The 17,006-nt window shown below is 45.2% G+C and overlaps 1 protein-coding gene across 1 annotated transcript in view; it reads right to left on the reverse strand.

Annotated features, from left to right (window-relative positions):
- Window positions 1–17,006, reverse strand: part of MEI1 (meiosis inhibitor 1) — a 39,389-nt gene that overhangs the window by 13,103 nt on the left and 9,280 nt on the right. Inside the window, 10 exon segments of the mRNA XM_009895278.1 lie at window positions 1,655–1,820; window positions 4,891–5,163; window positions 5,733–5,880; window positions 5,991–6,165; window positions 8,970–9,081; window positions 10,477–10,618; window positions 11,652–11,770; window positions 13,297–13,411; window positions 13,957–14,091; window positions 16,614–16,713. Coding sequence (XP_009893580.1) covers window positions 1,655–1,820; window positions 4,891–5,163; window positions 5,733–5,880; window positions 5,991–6,165; window positions 8,970–9,081; window positions 10,477–10,618; window positions 11,652–11,770; window positions 13,297–13,411; window positions 13,957–14,091; window positions 16,614–16,713 — 1,485 coding nt within the window.

Consider the following 17,006-nt stretch of genomic DNA (forward strand, 5'->3'; position numbering starts at 1 on the left):
CACAGCATTTGTTCTCCTGCATCTTGTGAGGCCAGAAAATGTTGTCCATCCGGCCCCACAGGGCAGAGCAGAGACAGTAGAGGTGAGTGCCCCACACAGCAGGTCTGTATGTGAGGAGAATGGAGCTGGTCAGACCACCAACTCCCCAGGGCAACACCCTCCCTAGTACATTCACTGTTCTGCAGCACTGTAAACAGTGCTTCGCATTGGATATAGCCATACCTACAGCAAGCAACTATCGCCTCCAGAAAATATCTTCACAAAGGCTCAGGAGTTTTCAGTTTTGAGGAGGAAACATTAATGGGTGTCTTTACTGTGAACATATTCTTGATGGACTCCCACTGTTGGGCCTTCTTGCTGTCTAAGAGCAGGCTACTGTTTGAACAGGAATGCAGATCCCCTGCAGTTACCTGCCCCAGACCTCACAGAGAGCTGCCTGTGTGCTGGGAGACAAGGAAGTCATGTCTCCAGAGTACGTCTGGTGTTTGACGTTCTGGATGGGGCTACCAGTAACTCAGCTAACGAGTTCAAGATGCAGTATGAAGAGGAGCTGGGGATATTAGACAAAGCAGAAGGGCTCTAATCTTACAAAAGCCACTCTAGCCCAGTGTCCATCACCAGCGGTTTGAGGAATAGGTCTGACTGCCACAACAGAAAACAATGTACCTCCCCACCGCCCCTGGCACCCCTAGATCAGTGACAGAGGGACACCACAACTCCAAATGTACAAAATTCCAAACAAGATCAGATCTGGCAGATGCCAACATTGCCCTCTTTATCCATAACCTTGTAGCCTCATGCCCTACCACGCTCCTGCTTTCAACCCCACTCTTCTCCAGTCTACTGATTTTGCTGGAGGTAAGCCAAAAACACTTTCCCTCTTGCTGCTTCCATCCCAACTGCTGCACAACAAAACACCCCAAACAGAGCAGGGCTGTTACAAGTGTCAGCGTCCCCCTTAGGAATAACCAAAAGCTGTGCTGGGCCCCTATCCCAGGGGAGCCAAGGACATCCTAGCACTGCTGCCTTTTTCAGTTCAAGCTCAAGGACTGCTTTGCACAGCACCGTTCATGATGGGACAACAGTTCCAACTCTGCAGCCAGGGCTAGTAAGGAAAACAGAGGGATTTCCTCCAGTCACAACCCTGCTAAATCTTTGAGAGATTTAATAGAATTATGAGATCTGGTGATATCACAGTTCCTGTTTGGAGATCAATATCATGAATGATTCAAACAATCTCTGCTCCCAGTCCCTGTGCCCTGGGAACTGAGTGTACTCAGGCACACCAAGCTGCTTTGCACAGAAAAGAGGCAAAAAGGAGGGTGTCTTTCAGTCACCAGTTTAGCCTCTATTCAAGCTGGGAGATTTACCAGCACAGCTCTCCACTTGAATACTTACAACAGTTTAAGAAAACCTTGCCTTTGTTTAACAATCACAGTTTGAAGCCAGAACAACCTAAATCAGAAATAGACTAACTTCAAAACAAGAATCACTGGAAAAGTAAACTAAATCAGCACAATTCTGTCCATAAATTTCCTCATGCAGATAAGTACTGAAGCTACATCAGCAGTTCAAAAACACTTTATCCCAGAGGGCATCCCTTCAGCCATCTACCCTGCTAGTTGATCTTACAGCAAGACCACATCACAGTCACCTTGTAAAGAGGCTGAGCTGCTCTCTACCAGCAGCTGCTGCAGAATCTGTAGGAACTGACTCCGGAGGAGGTCACAGACAAGGACATCCTCATTTCTTTCCAGGAAGGTCCTTAGAGTCATCAACACCTTCCAAGCCACCTCCACAGAGCTTGAGCAGACGAGGTCCTGCAAGCGAAGAAGCACACACGTTACCTTTCTGCCCTGATTAGGCAGAAGTCCCTGCTATTTAATACCATTATGCTAATCTGGTGCCTTGGGAAACAGCCTAATAAAGTACCATTCAGATTAAATATGTCCTGATTAAATGGAGAACTGAATAAAGTAGATGAACTCTCATCTGATAGGCACCTCTGAGTAATATCCTGTTTAAAGGATGCTATGTAACTCCTGTCCAGCACACAAGTGTAGGGGTAACATACATATACGGTCAAAGGTTTAGACAAGTGAGATCCTAAAGCGAGGGCACTATTTCCAAGAACACAGAGCCTCTGGCACTTCTGGTCTCCTTGTTGTTTTGAAAAGTCAGGTTGCATATTAAAGATGATTACCTAAAATCAAGCTTATGAGTCAGTCCGTAGTTACTCATTTTCAAAAGGCTGGCCGCCTTGTATCTGCAGTAGCAACACAACAGCTAAACTGCATGAAACGTACATAAACCAGACAAGCAATCACTCAGTCATGGAAAATGGAAAAGTCGTGTACACAGCACTCAGCCCACAAGCCCGCCTCTTGACTACAGAGCTCTGTCTGGAGTCTCTGAGCTGAATCCCACAGCCAGTAGCATTAACTCAGGCATATTTTTGTTGTTAAGGTGTTTAACGTTAAATTCACTTGCACAGCATGTACAGATGCTGTTCCACAAAGATCAGGCAGAAAACGCCTAATAGTGCTGAAATAATATGATCATCTCGACATATATTATGTCAGAACTACCTTTCCTCTCCTCCCCCAGTAGTCCTGGCTACTGCATTGCAAATGGTACAGCTGAAAGAGGTAAACAGAAAACTGGTCTCAGCAACCAAGCCTACAGCCTGCCAGGAGAGCCTACTCCCTTTTCCAGCTGCCTTCCCCAATCACACAGTAGTCATGCAGACTGGGATGATAGAGAAGAAATAGCTGTGGGACCCCACAGTCAAGGAAAGCAGTTAAGGTAAGAACAGGCTGCCCATGCCAGAAAAACCTCTAGTTCTGAGCCTGGTCCCTGCCCATATCTGGGACCTTCAGAAATAAGGGGCAGGGAGCTGCCTGCACAATCAGCTCTGCTGACATAGATCTACTCCATATGACATTCAGGAATGTAATCTAATGTCAGTCGGCCTATCTCCATTCTCTGAGAGAGCAGCTCAGATATGGAACACAGAGAAGATCAGTAGGACAATGTGTGATCATGACCACATTCACCCCCAGAAGAACACACACAGCACAAAATGGCACAAACCATGGGCCACAGCCTTCCTGGTCCTGGTAAATGCATCACTGCGTTAACGTCTTCCTCCCTACTCAGGAGCTCAAGGTCTCAGATGAAGCCACTAACCATCTGTTCTATCTAATCCAGACAATTATTAAAAGCAGATAAGCAAATAAATCATCCTTGGAAGGACATTCATTTTTGTTTCACTGTACCAGGAAGAGGCCATTCCATTTTTCCACTCCATTCTCAGGCTGAGGTTATTCACCTCATAACTTTTGTTTACATCTGACAGTATATTTATCCCAGGATATTGCACTGTTTTATTAGCCCATCTAAATTCAGATTGATTATGCTCTTCCCCAGCTGAAAGGTGAATTGTCAAAGCCTGTGATTTATTACAACTCACTTTAAAGACCATGACAGAGCTAAATTAATTTATTTCTGCAAGAGCACATGGCAAGATGGAAAAGTGAAGGAGCCACCGTTTCTCTGTTGCTTATTGATAGACCTGTGATGTATACATCTGCTTTAGTTTATGGAATGATAGGTTCCAGAACTACTGCCAAAGGTAACAGCGTAGGCAAGCCTCATGGCACACTTCTCCTCCTTAATTTGTACTGATATGTCATCTCACTGATCACTTTTACCAATGCTCTGCAATGGTATCGAATGCCTGAATGTTGCTACCTACTCTGCAATATCACCCTAACTGTGAAAGAACTGCCCTATGCAACAGCCCTCATGTCAGTCATTTCAGTAATCTAGAATATTAAAAATTACTACATAGCATCTTAGAGCAGATCAAATACATGCCAGTCTGCAATACCTTACGGGTGCCCACTCAGGATCAAACCTTGCTTCTTCACTGTCTACTGACATGGGTTTCTGTTCTCAATGATATATCATTTGAATTTCTCTAACAGGCTGGAGAAGAAACCACAACTTGCCCTTACAGGCAAATCTCATGTTCTTGTGTGGAAAAGTTAGCAAGCATTTACTGTGTGACTGGCTGAACAGTCATGGGACAAGTGACCACTGATGGGGAGGGGTGACAGGGCAGCTGGGAGAGGTGGAAGTGAGAGAAGGCCTCTGAGCATCCATCAGGATCTGGATTCTGTCATGATTACATAGGTTAACAGAGCTCGTTATGCCAGCTAAAGGCAAACACACTAGTCCTGCTACTTCAAGGCCCCTTTCTGCCCTGCACGGATTAATTTTCCCTGTGCCAAGATTTTTATTTTATCTTTTAAGAGCAATAAAATGTGCTATTTGCAGTCCTGAAAACTCAAGAGTACTGCAAAAATCTCTGACAAGACCCTCCAGTTAAAAGCAAACAAAATTAAAACCCCAAGCAAACAGAAAGCCGTGCCCTCAAAATCTGTTCTCTGCATGCTGCTTTTTTGAAGTGCTTTGTTCCTCATACCCTTCTCATCTATCAGTAGTAAACCATTGCTCCCAAATTATCAAAACAGCTTCTTGAAAGGCTGCCACAGAAGAAGCTGGAGTACCTAGCTGCGTATCTGGATAGAGAAAGGAATGGGTTTTTTCATGGCATACATAAGCAGCACCCTTCACATCCCTCCCTAGCCAACTCTCAAAAGATCCCCTTCTATCATAGTAGATGGATGACAGAGAAAGAGCTAACACACATACGCAGTCCCATTTTCCACACCAGGCTTCCCTGGGAGGCAGAAGTCTGCGTATGTATACATGGGCCCTTCTAGCAGAATCCTTGGCCTCATAACAGCACTAAGAACTTTAAGAACCAAAAAGTCCCCTAAATCAGGGCCGGGATAGCAGCCGGTCCTTGTGGAAGTCACATACCAGTAAAATAAGTAAAATGCTGGAATTGCTCTTCAGAATGGGAAGTAATGGGTTAGCACTGTTCAGCTGATCAGACATGCCAAAACCAGCTTCATCAGTCTCAGTTTGCTTGCAGTCTCTCCAGGAAAACCAGAGTTGGAGGACTTGATGTCCAAATCTCCCCGTAAGTTCAGGGTAGTGCAGGAAGAATGTCAGCAGGAGAGGACAGTGGACGTAGACAAAGCTCAGATCTGGAAGATTATTCAGGATCCTCTTTATGGTACACAATGACCTCTGGTAAGCGTGTGGGAGGGAAAAGGGGAGGGGGAGAGAGAACAAAATAATCACTAGATACTGAATATCAAAAAGCTGAAGTGATGAGAGTTTACTGTGAGAAACAGTCACACTGCCTTTTAAGTAGACAATCAAATATATCAGTTAAACATCATTTTGTAAAGCCCATTTGCATCACAAAGGCTACAAAACTTGTAGGCTTTATACAGTGCTCAAAGCTGTGCAGCAGCAGCAAAGAGCCATATGGGAACACTAGAAAGCCTGCTGCAGAGGCTGTAGATGTGTTCAGGAGACTGAAGCTATATAATTTATTATATTCTGTATGTGAATTCACAGCCTATCCAACGCATTTACACTTCCCACACATACATAAGTTTATTCAGTCAAACCTATACTCCCTAGTGGCTTTTCACAGTTAACTTTCCAGAGTGTAGATGCACTGCACACACTTCACTCATTCACTGCTCACCACCTATGTCAAAATACTTTCTGCAAGAGGGTTGATGTGAGTGGGGAGAAACCTTAGTTTCAACAAAAAGGGTTCAAGAGGTAGGCATGAAATCTTTTACCGAGTCCAGGGTTTTCTCTTTGTCCTGACCGACAGCAAGGAGATAAAGAGCAGCTCTGAGTATATATGGAGGGGGACAGTCTCCATGGTCCTGTGCTGATAGGAGGAAATTTCTTACGGCTAAAAATAATTCTGCTTCTGGGACAAACCTGCATTCAAGGAGATTGGAGTGGAAACAGTAACATTAGGCATGCCTTACCTACCAATACATGGTATGTAATGGCCACAAAACCACTTGCCTTGTATACTCTTGGCTTACCTGTCCCCAAGGGTATAGGCAAAGTATAAGAGTAGTATGAGGCAGTGTTGGTGGCTGCAGAGAGACTGATCCAAAGAGAAAGGCTCAGGGGTTTCAGCCAGGAGGAGAAGGCATTCAGCAACAGTGTAGTTTAATTGAGGCAGACCCTTTTGCAGGAGCTCAGACATCTCTTGCTCTGGAAATAAAACCAATGTGAGCAGGCAGGCAATGATGAGGAATGTCTGCGACAAAGCAGAGTGTAACACGGGGATGGAAGCATCTGCCTGCCCTAACTCAAGCACATCAAATTAGGGAAGTTCCTGATGTAAGAAATATCAAAGCCAACCTACTATCCCACAGTTTGCATACAGCAAGCGCACCTCTATGATTTGGCATAAATAGAGGTGTCAGACCTGATTTAATGGAGCTGACTTTGAGGATGAAAACACACTTCTGTTTGAGGTTCCCAGCTCTTTGCTGATGCTGCCTGTATGGAGACCAACCACTGCCAGTGGGAAAAGTGGCTTTTGTGATGTGGAAACTTTAATCTCATTTATTTGGGACTTACCTATTATGGAAAGTTACAGTATAGACAGGAAAGCTTTACAGAGTATGCCAGAGGGAAAAATGACCTTAATCTGCAGATATGTGTGAATATGTGGCAAGTAGTATTGTTTCAATTAAGCCATGCACAGCTGTGCCACCACGTAGACAAAACCATAAGCAGATGAAACACATTATTTCAGGTAGGGTTCCAAACTCTTCAAAAGGCATTCTCTGAGTGTTATCTCCTTGCTGAATGAGCTTAAAAAAAAAAAACCAAACCCTGGGGAAAAAAAATTCTCTAAATAGAACTTATGTGTGTTCTCCCTTCCCTCCTCCTATGTCTTTTTCTTTTTTAAATTATTTTTGCAGCTATTGCCTAAATAGAGGGTGGTGGGGCCTCAAACTATATAAAGTAATTTGTCTTTTTCCCTAAACTTGCCCTCCTGAGAAGAAGTTCTCTCTTTCTCTGTGGCAGAGTAAAGGCTCAGGCACAAGCTGCAGAGGAAGCTGGAACAGGCCTGATTCAAGGCAGGATTACTGTGAATAAGAGCAGAAAGATACAGTGAAGAAGGCTAGAAATACCCTTTTCATACTTCTAATATTACATGCTGTCTGCCAGAACTTCTGTTTACTGAATGATCACATGAAAGCACCTGTCCCATCACAGTAAGATTCCAGGAGCCAACCTGAGCTTCCAGGAAAATGAGGAGCTCCCAGAGGACAGTCACCTCACAGATGTGGCGGGTGCACTAGCGATGATGACAGTGAAAGTGTTCACATACCTTGGGACAACAGGAATACAGTGGGGTACTTTTACAATCATCATACCCTGTATTCACATAACACCTCACAGAATGGGAAGTGTATGAGGGCGGCTCGCAATACCTGATTCAACTGGCTGACACCAGTAAGGAGATTTTGGAGCAATGGTGTTTCCAGGGATGAACAATGAAGAACGCCAAAATGTTAACTAAAAGGGTGAGAACAGCTCTATTTCCAGGTATTTCTCCCTCTCTGCAATTGATTTCCTTGCAGAATAGGACATAACCAAACATCTTTGCACTGTAACACACCATCCTTAGTGCCCCGTACTATTGTATGCAGAGGCCTCGATCACTCTCCCCACACCCCATTCACAGGCAAAAACATCCTCACTCTAACTTCCACAGCGGTAACCTGGATTAGGGGTGCTGTGTATTTTGTTTACTCTTTTAATGCAATCACAGGAAAGAGGAGGTAAAACATCTCTGCAGATCCACAGAGAGTCTCCCCAAGTGCTCCTCAACCTAGTAATCCTAGCTTCTGCTACAGAAGACCCTTTGCAATGTCTGCTGTTGAAGTCTTCCTCCTCCCTCCCATTTCTCATACATTATCACACCACGAGGAACAAAGATAGGGGTAATATGTGCCCAGGAAGCCAGAGCTCAGATGGAACTGATGCTACTGTTACTTCTTTTCAAAACACCCCCTGATTTGACTACTCCAAAGTCAGGCTGCTTTATCTCTGTCTGCACAGCTCACGACAGAGCATAGAATTCTCACAATGCTGTGTAAATCCACCCATCCCCTACCCGACTGCTTCTCCTTTCTCCCACATCCAGCTTTTCCACTGTCAGTTACCATTTACATTTTGCAATAAGATACAACCACTCTTGAGTCTTTCGGCCTCCTGTCTTGCCTAATCAGATGCATTAGACAAGGCATGATCTGCTTTCCCATCTGCAATTTTTTTAACTCATAATACACACATCACAATACCTTTGTACAGAGCAAAACCTGGCCTTCAGCTCCAGTGTCAGTCGGATGAAGGAGGAAGATGCTAGACAGAAAGCAAGACCAAAATGTCAAAGGACCACAGAACACGTACGATAAGGGAAAAGAGTAGGCAGGTCCCATAACCATCTCCACGCATCTCCATACAAGCCTGGTGAACAGGACAGGCCATCTCAGTAAAAATACATTTGCTAGGCCTTCTCTCCCAAAGCAAACTACTCCAAGTTTGGTTTGGAGGGGAAACTTATTTGTCTTCTCAGGAGAAGGGAAGATTTGCCAGCTTCACACATTTAGGATAGAGGAATTCCATACATCACCTCTCTGCTGTGCAAAGAGTAAGGAATACACAGAGTAAATAGGATTTCTACATAGTAAAATCCCACCAATAATTTCAGCATAATCCCTGTCTACAGGAACAGCCAGTTCTGAATATTCCAGAGGAAAGCGTAAAGCTGACACAACTTACTTATCTAATATAAAATCTGTCCCATCACCATTGCTAGACCAAATAACTTTTTCATGCTGCTGAACACAACCGCACACGCTATTCTTACTCATATAAACATGTAATATAATCATCCACATAAAGTCTTGTTAAGCTCATTGCCTCAGTAATATGCAGTAGCAGCAAGTTCCATCAGTTAAGAGCACAGAGAACATGATCCCACACTATCCCCATACCGAGCTTTTTTGAAAACTTATTCCGCATGTTTGGCACCACTGTAAAGAGGGTATTAAGCGTTGAGATGAAAACCTCCATCACTGACGGGCTGACAGCCCTTTCCAGGTAGCTCTGTGGAAAGAATAAAAGATCAGGTGTGTGATATGCAATAAACACTGAAAGCAGCAGCTTTCTTCCGGCCTCCTGCCCACCCAGAAAGTTAGATTTCTAAATCCAAGCAAATGGAGGAACAGTTCTACCAAAATGCCTGGCAGCAAGTACACAGGCTTACAGAGCACTTTGAAAGCAATGCTCCACTCTGCCAACGTTATGAGCGGTGCTACTAACTCTGCAAGACATTACATCAAGCAAGAAACTTCTTCCTGATGCCAGCTGGCAACCAGTTAGGCCTTAATGCACAGCAACTGACATTACTGCCCATATTGCCCTGGACATAACTGCTCTTACAGGTCAGATGGCTAATTCTCCAGCGTGGCATACAATATAGGACACAAGCTTAAGTGCAGCTGATTTCAGTAACACTTAACACCTGTGCTTCAGCGCTTTATTCAGTAGTGGCAAACACAGGCATTTAAGGTCTCTACAGAGTCCAGCCCTAAACTGTTTAGAACAGAATGACTCAACTCACTCTTGTAGAAGGTCACTGGGCAATTTTCTCACAGTTCATTGATTTTTACCCAAGCTCAATGAGCAAGAAACAGCACACTGACTACAGCTTTGCCAAACTGGACATACACTGCACCCTCCCTTCAGGGAGGAGAACAGCAATGCCACTGCAGCAGCCTACCAAGAGACTGGTTACAAAAATACAAAACAAAACATCTCCAAACTCCCAACAACTGCAAAAAATACATACACCTGAACCTGCTGCAAAGCACACGCAAAATTTACTCAACATTGAGAACCACAACCAGAGTCCCATTGTTTTGACAATTCTGCTCAAAGTGTCTTAGTGACAGGTCTGTAGGGCGCACTAAAGCACACGCGACTCTCCACTGTTGCTTTTTAAACCGTGTCCCTGGCCTTACTGAGGCACAATGCTTAGTACTGTCCTTGCTGTGTTGACTGGCCAGCTTCCTCAACACCTTCTGGAAAGAAGCATGAAAACAAAATTGCAGATGAAAATACCTCCGCTTTCTGGGACACAGAAAAAGTGGTAGAAGGGGAAAGAACATTTCAGGCACTCTTAATTTTCTGCCACATCCAGAGCTGCCATGGGTTAGACAACATGGCAGGCAGGCTACGGGGATTGCACAGTCTGAAGAAAGACACTGCCATCTCCATGGTATCTTTATGAATTTCTCCACCCTGAGACCGTACACTCTCATTTTGCATGAACTGTATAATGCCACATTTGGCTCTGGAGAGGTGGCAAATACCACAGCTGTTCTTGGCTTACTCTATATGCTTTCTTCTCGAAAAAAAATCTTGTGCAACCCACTCTTGGTGCTTGAAAGCACCTTTCCAGGTACCCAAGGAATAGACCAAGTTCAAAAGAAACCCTACCATGATCATGGGGATGCAGAGACTGTCACAAATCCTCAACAGGAACTCAGAGAAGTTGCTCAGAGTGTCCTTGCTCTTGGAGTTGGGGGCAGTGAAAGCATTTTCCTGGGCCATGGGGTCACTCTGGAATTCCACTGCTAACCTACAAACACAAAGTGGATACCAGAGGAGAGAGAAATCCTCCTCGCTCTGTAAAGAAAGTCAGGAAATACTACATTTCCATCACAACTTTTACCATTAAGGACCCTGCAAACACTTGATGGGTTGGAAACACAGGAATCTGGCAATCAGACAGAGATACCTCTTGAGCGAAGCTATTAAAAGTCAGCAATGTTGCAGAATAGTACAAGTGGCAAAGGAAGACTTAGCTGCTGTGAAGAAAGTACCTGCTGTGGGAAGCCCTAGTGTGGCAAGACTAAAGGTTCTCAGTCAGGCCAGAGTGCCTGGAGCACAATACAGCAAACCTCACGAAAATCAGCCAGGGGATCGTTCAGCTGATGTAAAAACCATGACAGAACCCAAGTGCCCTGTAACACCTCCCCAAGACACTGGATCAGTGCAGACAGGGACACCTGCTTCTGACTGAATTATCTCAGCCAAACCAAATGCAAGTGATGGAAGGCAAAATAAGTTGGCCAGATTTCCCTAAAAACAGATACATTTTCATACACCACTGTCTGCTGTACAGCTAAGGGTGAAAGATAGCTGTCATCCAGAAAAACAGGAAAAGTTGGTGCCTCTAAACCCACTTGCAGTAACAGGTCACAAACATGAGCAAATCCAAGGCCACCATCTGGACCAGATACACATTTGTTACGTGGTTAATCCCCTCCAGCAGTGAGACCACACACCCCAGGCCACAGGAATATGGTTTCACACAACCATCCTTACATTGGCACCAGTTTTGGCTACTTTTCAAGCAGCTCCTCAAAGGCCAAATACATGAAATAAATTGATAGGTCCCAGGCAAATTTCTTGGGAGTCACATACATCACAAAATTTTCACTAGCACTACATATCCCTCCTTCTTTTGTTTCACTGACAAGTGCCATGCATTGAACTCACCTGTGATATTTCATTGGTGGGCTTGGGTAGAGAAACTCACTTACCAGGACAGAAGGACAGACAGACATGGACACACACACCACCCACCCACCTTCCTGATTTGTCCTCACCTGCAAGCATTTCTGAAACTTTCGAGGGTGTTGAGCAAAAACTGGGCCTGTCTCTGAGGAACTCTGCTGAGATTTCTGTTGGCTGGGTGACTCTGAGATCCTGAGAATAGGAGATCACCCTGTTAAAGAACAGAAGTCTTAAAAATCTTATGTTCACTGTTGGAAAAAATAGCTTTCTTCTCTGATACCAGCAGCAGGAGGAACAACAGATTTCCCTTCACTCACTTCTTTCACATAACTGTTTTTTTACTATTGAGCTTTCCCCAGGGAGGACAGAGTTAGCTTCAGTGCTCTTCTTAGGGAGGACAGAGTTACAGAGCTACTGGTTCTGCACTGCCCTGTCTTTGTAGTCTGTATTGCCATGGTTTGCTCTAATCTGAGCTTTAAACAGCTCAGCTAATGGAGCTTCAAACCCTTCTGGGAAAACTTGATATTTTTTAAAATTTTGTTTCTTCCAATTACTCTTCAGACAACACAGAACAGTTTCTCTCCTTGCCCAGCACTGAAACCTTTTGGCTCAGACTTGTAAGCAACTATCCATGTACTAGCTCTTGTTCCCACTCAGCATCCTACCAAGTTCAGCCAGAAGCCAACTGTTGCATCAGAGTTAATCTTTTGCCCAAACTAGGAACCACTTGGAGCTCAAAGTCTGCCTTTAAGCAGACCTGTTGTGGTGGTCTTCTCCAAATACTACCAGAGGAGGGCATGGCAACCCACTGGTGTCTGGCAGCTCAGAACTCCTCCTCCTTCTGCATTTGATGGTGAGATACCTTAGTACAGGTACAATCATTTCGCCTTTTCTCCCATTAAACACAGCCTGGATGTCCTTGCTAGCTGCCTAATTTCCTTCCTGTGAAGCCCCTTATTCTGAATGGGACTCAAGCTCTGTGTGTATGCAACCAGACTAACATCTGTCTATGGGGCAGAAAGCAGTTCTGCATTCTCCAGGCAGAGCAGACAGACATCTGATACCACAGAACTTGGGCCTAAAGATAGTTCAGCCGGCATTTGGAGCTCTGGTACTCCAGCAAGATGCTCTTGCCACTATAGACATATGATCTAAACATACATGGCTCTAAACCTAGAGCAAGAAGGCTCAGCCCTTGTCTTTTCACTAGCCATCTGTAATGGGGGCTCTCCTCAGAAATGCACAGGTCTCAGCAGCACATCACACTAACTACATATTCCAGGAACAGGGAAGGATTTGCAGTTCAAAGAGTGGCTAACAGCTCCCTTGCTGAGGCCCCACAGTGCACATATGATGGCCTTCTTGGTCTGAAGTCACAGCAAGAGATGTTCATTGCCCAAAAAGTAGACTGACACAGCCTACAAGGTGGGGGCCTGAAGAAGGAGAAGTTCACATGACTTCAAAGTACTGGACCATAAAGAGAGCAGCGTGCTCAAGTGGCGCCCCACAAATCTTCATTAATTTAGAAAGACAACATTCACCAGCATCCATCTTCAGCTACTTCAAAGACAAAGATTGGTACCATCTCGAGGCATGAGGATCAAAAGAAACACCAGAGAACCCAACAGCCATAGGGGAAGGGGACAGAACATACATACAACATCCACATAGTGTGCTAGGTGGATCATCCCTGTCCTGCTTGGTCCTACCAACAAGTAACAACAACTTTTGATTTACCACTTGCCACTTGCTACTCTGTATTGAGGGAAGGTCAGCACATCGCTTCAGCACTGCCTCCAGCAGCTTCTGCAGCTCTTCATATGGGACTGGAGGGGAGCTCAAGTGGTCCTTCCTGAACAAGCAGAGAGAAAAACAGCATGCACATTCCCTGCTGGGGACATTCCACCTGGGAAGGCAACACCAGCAGAAACAACTGCTCTTCTGACAGCAATATGCCATTGCCACTTCTCTCCAGCCCAGCATGCTAATGTCACAATATCTGAACAGTGCCTTCATCCAGATGTGCGTCCAAACACACCCTCACTGCATTCACTGTCCACTCCGCCTACAGTCACGAAGCACATGATTGTACAGAGTCTCATGCCTGCTCTTATCTATCCGGATGGGGCACAGAGTGACAAAGCCACAGCAGCCACAGTACAAGCCTGCCTGGGACGCTAGGTCCTTGCTGCAGCGGCTTGCTGCCTACCACAGCTTCATTGCCCTGGCAGCCTTTTGAGGTGGGTGGGAAGCGAGCTCTGCCATACCCACGCCTGTCTCAGCTACAAGTCCCACTGCAGAGCACGCTCACCCACACAGCCACAGGGGAGCTGCAGAGACCAACATGGTATCAACAGATCTGTCTGAAGAAAAGCCTGCAAATACTTTCCTGCCTACCTCAGGAACGCTGCCACAGCTCTCACAGCCTCCACTACCACCTCCAGCACCGGGCAGTTCACTGTCTCCATCAAAACATCAATGGCTTCTATACATACACCTCGGTTTGTGAATAATTTGATTTCCACTGGTTGCCTGCAAAGAGGAAACAAAGTAAACAAGGAGAATATTGTCAGAGTTAAGTAACTGTAGTGCCCTCTCCTTATTTCACCAAACGGACAGCTGAGCCATGTGGTTCCAGCCGTGCTTTTCAGTATTCAGAGCCAGCTGCTCTCAAGGATGCAGTCTCAAACTTCAGCAGGTGGAGGGTTTGCTACAAAGAGTGAACTTCAGCAGGTCTGGAGCCCTGCTATGATGAATAAAATCCACAGCTTGGATAACTGTGCGACTGCACCAGCAAACACTGACATGAAAAGCACAAGAAAAACAGGCTTTGCAAAACAGTGATCTCTCTGCCTAGGACTATGCTGAGGCCATCTGCACTGGCATTTGTGGGTTCATCTGGCAACACATATTTCTCAGTAAACAAGCAAACACAGTCATCCTAGAACAAGGACAATGCCATGAGAATAGCTTCTCTCACAGTCCTAATCTGGCACTTCTAAATGCCAGATGCTGCCAGAAGGACAGAGACTTTCACGAACTTGAAAAGTAATCAGGAAAATAAACACAATCCAACTTTTTTGACAATTCTTCTTGCTAGTGAGCATTTTGGTTGCCTGATCACCTTGTGGCCCAACACCTTTGAGCATTCAGCACGAGAGCGTGGAGGGACGACAAGACATTAATCCCATTATTGGAAAGAACTGCATAAATGGCAGACTGTGCTCATTTGGCTCCTGGCAAGTCAGGTACAGTAGGAAAGGAAGGGGGAAGACAGGAAGTTACATGCGGACAAGAGGTGCTAACAGCCTGCCAGAGGGCCTTTCTGAAGTGAAGCAAGAAAAGCAGTGCAGCATGACAGGAGCCAGACTTGGGAGCCAAAAGTATTCCCTGTTATTCAGTTTTCACAGATGTGCCTGACTAAAGCAAGCCAGGAGCACGTGGTCCCATGCACAAATGGGAGAGGAACGTGAACTTCAGTAGATAGCCCAGCTACAGGGCAAAAAGCAAACAGAGGCAGAATCACTCAGTGGGATGAAACCCAGTTTGGCAGTCACCTCACGTTCTGCTGTGAGAAAAAGCTGTGAGGCGGGCAAGGCAGGGAAAAGGCTTTGTAGAACTCAGGCACCAGGATCAGCCTCTGGCCCAAGCCGTAAGTGGTGTGCTGAACTTCAAGTCATTGCCACTTATACTGTAATTCTATTAATCCCCTGTATTTCCCTTCTTTAATTGCTGACCTTCTGAAGTAAACCACATCAGGAAAAAAAAAAAGTCTTCACTGACTCATGCAAGGAGGAAGGGATGGAGGAGTATTGCTGACTCATTCAAGAGGCGCAAACCCACTTGCAATATGGTGCACTTTGATGTCTTCGGGGCCTGGGAGAAAAGTGTCAAGGATAGTACTCCTGTAGCTTCCTGCAGCCTCTCATCTTTGGGCCCCAAACTATGCCTGCCACTGGTTGTGCTGGGAGAGACATGGGGCACTCCAGGGAGAGCAACCCACCATTCCTGTCATAGGGAGCAGTACACGGGGAGCAGCACGTCTTGCCTGGACAACACCAGGGTGTGAGGCTCGCTTACACAAGAGAATCCAGCTGCAAGGAAAAACCTTGCAGTTTGAGACCTTGCAGGATGAGACCCCTTTCCCACTATGAGATAGTTTTAAATAAAACATCATTTTTAATGCAAAGCTCAGAGAAACAGAATGTGTGTGCTAGAAAATGAGAGTAATTGCACTGAACGTTCTCTTTGTTTTACAAGCATAAATGCTGTAATTAGTGTTTCCCACATCCTGGTTTCTCTTTTTGACAGATCCTACACTGGCATCATCACACTATTCTAGCACTGCTGCTTTTTCTTCTCCTTTTTACCCTGCCACTTGCTACAAAATTGACTGTGACATTTCCAAAATTCAGCTCAAGGGCTCTCTTGGGGGAACTAAGTGGCAAAACCAAGACTCTGTCACTAGCATGACAGGACAGGAACAAGATCATAGAGGCAAGAACAGGAAGCACAGAAGAAAAACAAGCCAGGGTATGTTATTCCTTAGCAGAAAAGAAGAGGCAAAAAGTGACAGAAGACATTAATATTTCAGCCTAGAATTTGTTTTTGCTGTTTGAATTTAGCTCAGATGATGATACAAGACTAGAAGCCATGGAATTTGCATGCTCCGTTTTGTTACAAAGGCGCACTTAGCAGGAACTGGCCTGCTCATATACGCCTGGACTTTCCTACCCTTCCCTCCTGCTCTATCTACAGATGAAAGGAGATTTCACCTCCCCGATCGGCAAGAAAGCAGGAAGAAGTAGATATACTGGTGGATGCAGGTGCAAAGATGACAAGCTTGGAGGTTCAGAAACAACCATCAGGCCCTTCTTCATAAGAATAAGGAATATGCATTTGTTCAGCAACATCTTTCAAACACAAAGGCTCTGGGTGTGCAGATACTTAGTCTCAGTAGAGAACCTCAAAACCTCAAAAAGCAAAAGCACCACAGCCTCCATTTTGGGCCACCAAACTCTGCCTGTGCGAGCCTGTTGGGGGTACTCCCTTACCGTTTCAGTATTTCAGTGAAGAGCAGGAGCCCTTGTTTGTGCAACTCCACATTGTTCAGCTGCAGGACACGTTGGAGACTCCTCACCAGAGATTCAATGCCTGCACATGTTCAAGAGAAGTCACAGAGAGGGATTTTAACACCCCAAATTCCAGGATGGAAGCAAAATTAATTTTTAAAAGGAAGGAAGATTTGAACAATTATTCTTCTGAGCCACTGACATTAACAACTGCCCAAAACTGCTGAGTGTTCACTCAGCTCCCTGATGATAGGCCCCAACCTGTACTGCTGGACTTAAGTCCAGAAGAGTGGAAGCCTTTCTTCCTAAATCCACTCTTGGCATGTCCACAGAAAGACTTAATAGTAACTTAGGTAGTGTCAGTCATGATAACTG

The sequence above is a fragment of the Charadrius vociferus genome, unplaced genomic scaffold (assembly GCF_000708025.1).
Source record: "Charadrius vociferus isolate BGI_N301 unplaced genomic scaffold, ASM70802v2 scaffold251, whole genome shotgun sequence".
NCBI lineage: Eukaryota > Metazoa > Chordata > Aves > Charadriiformes > Charadriidae > Charadrius > Charadrius vociferus.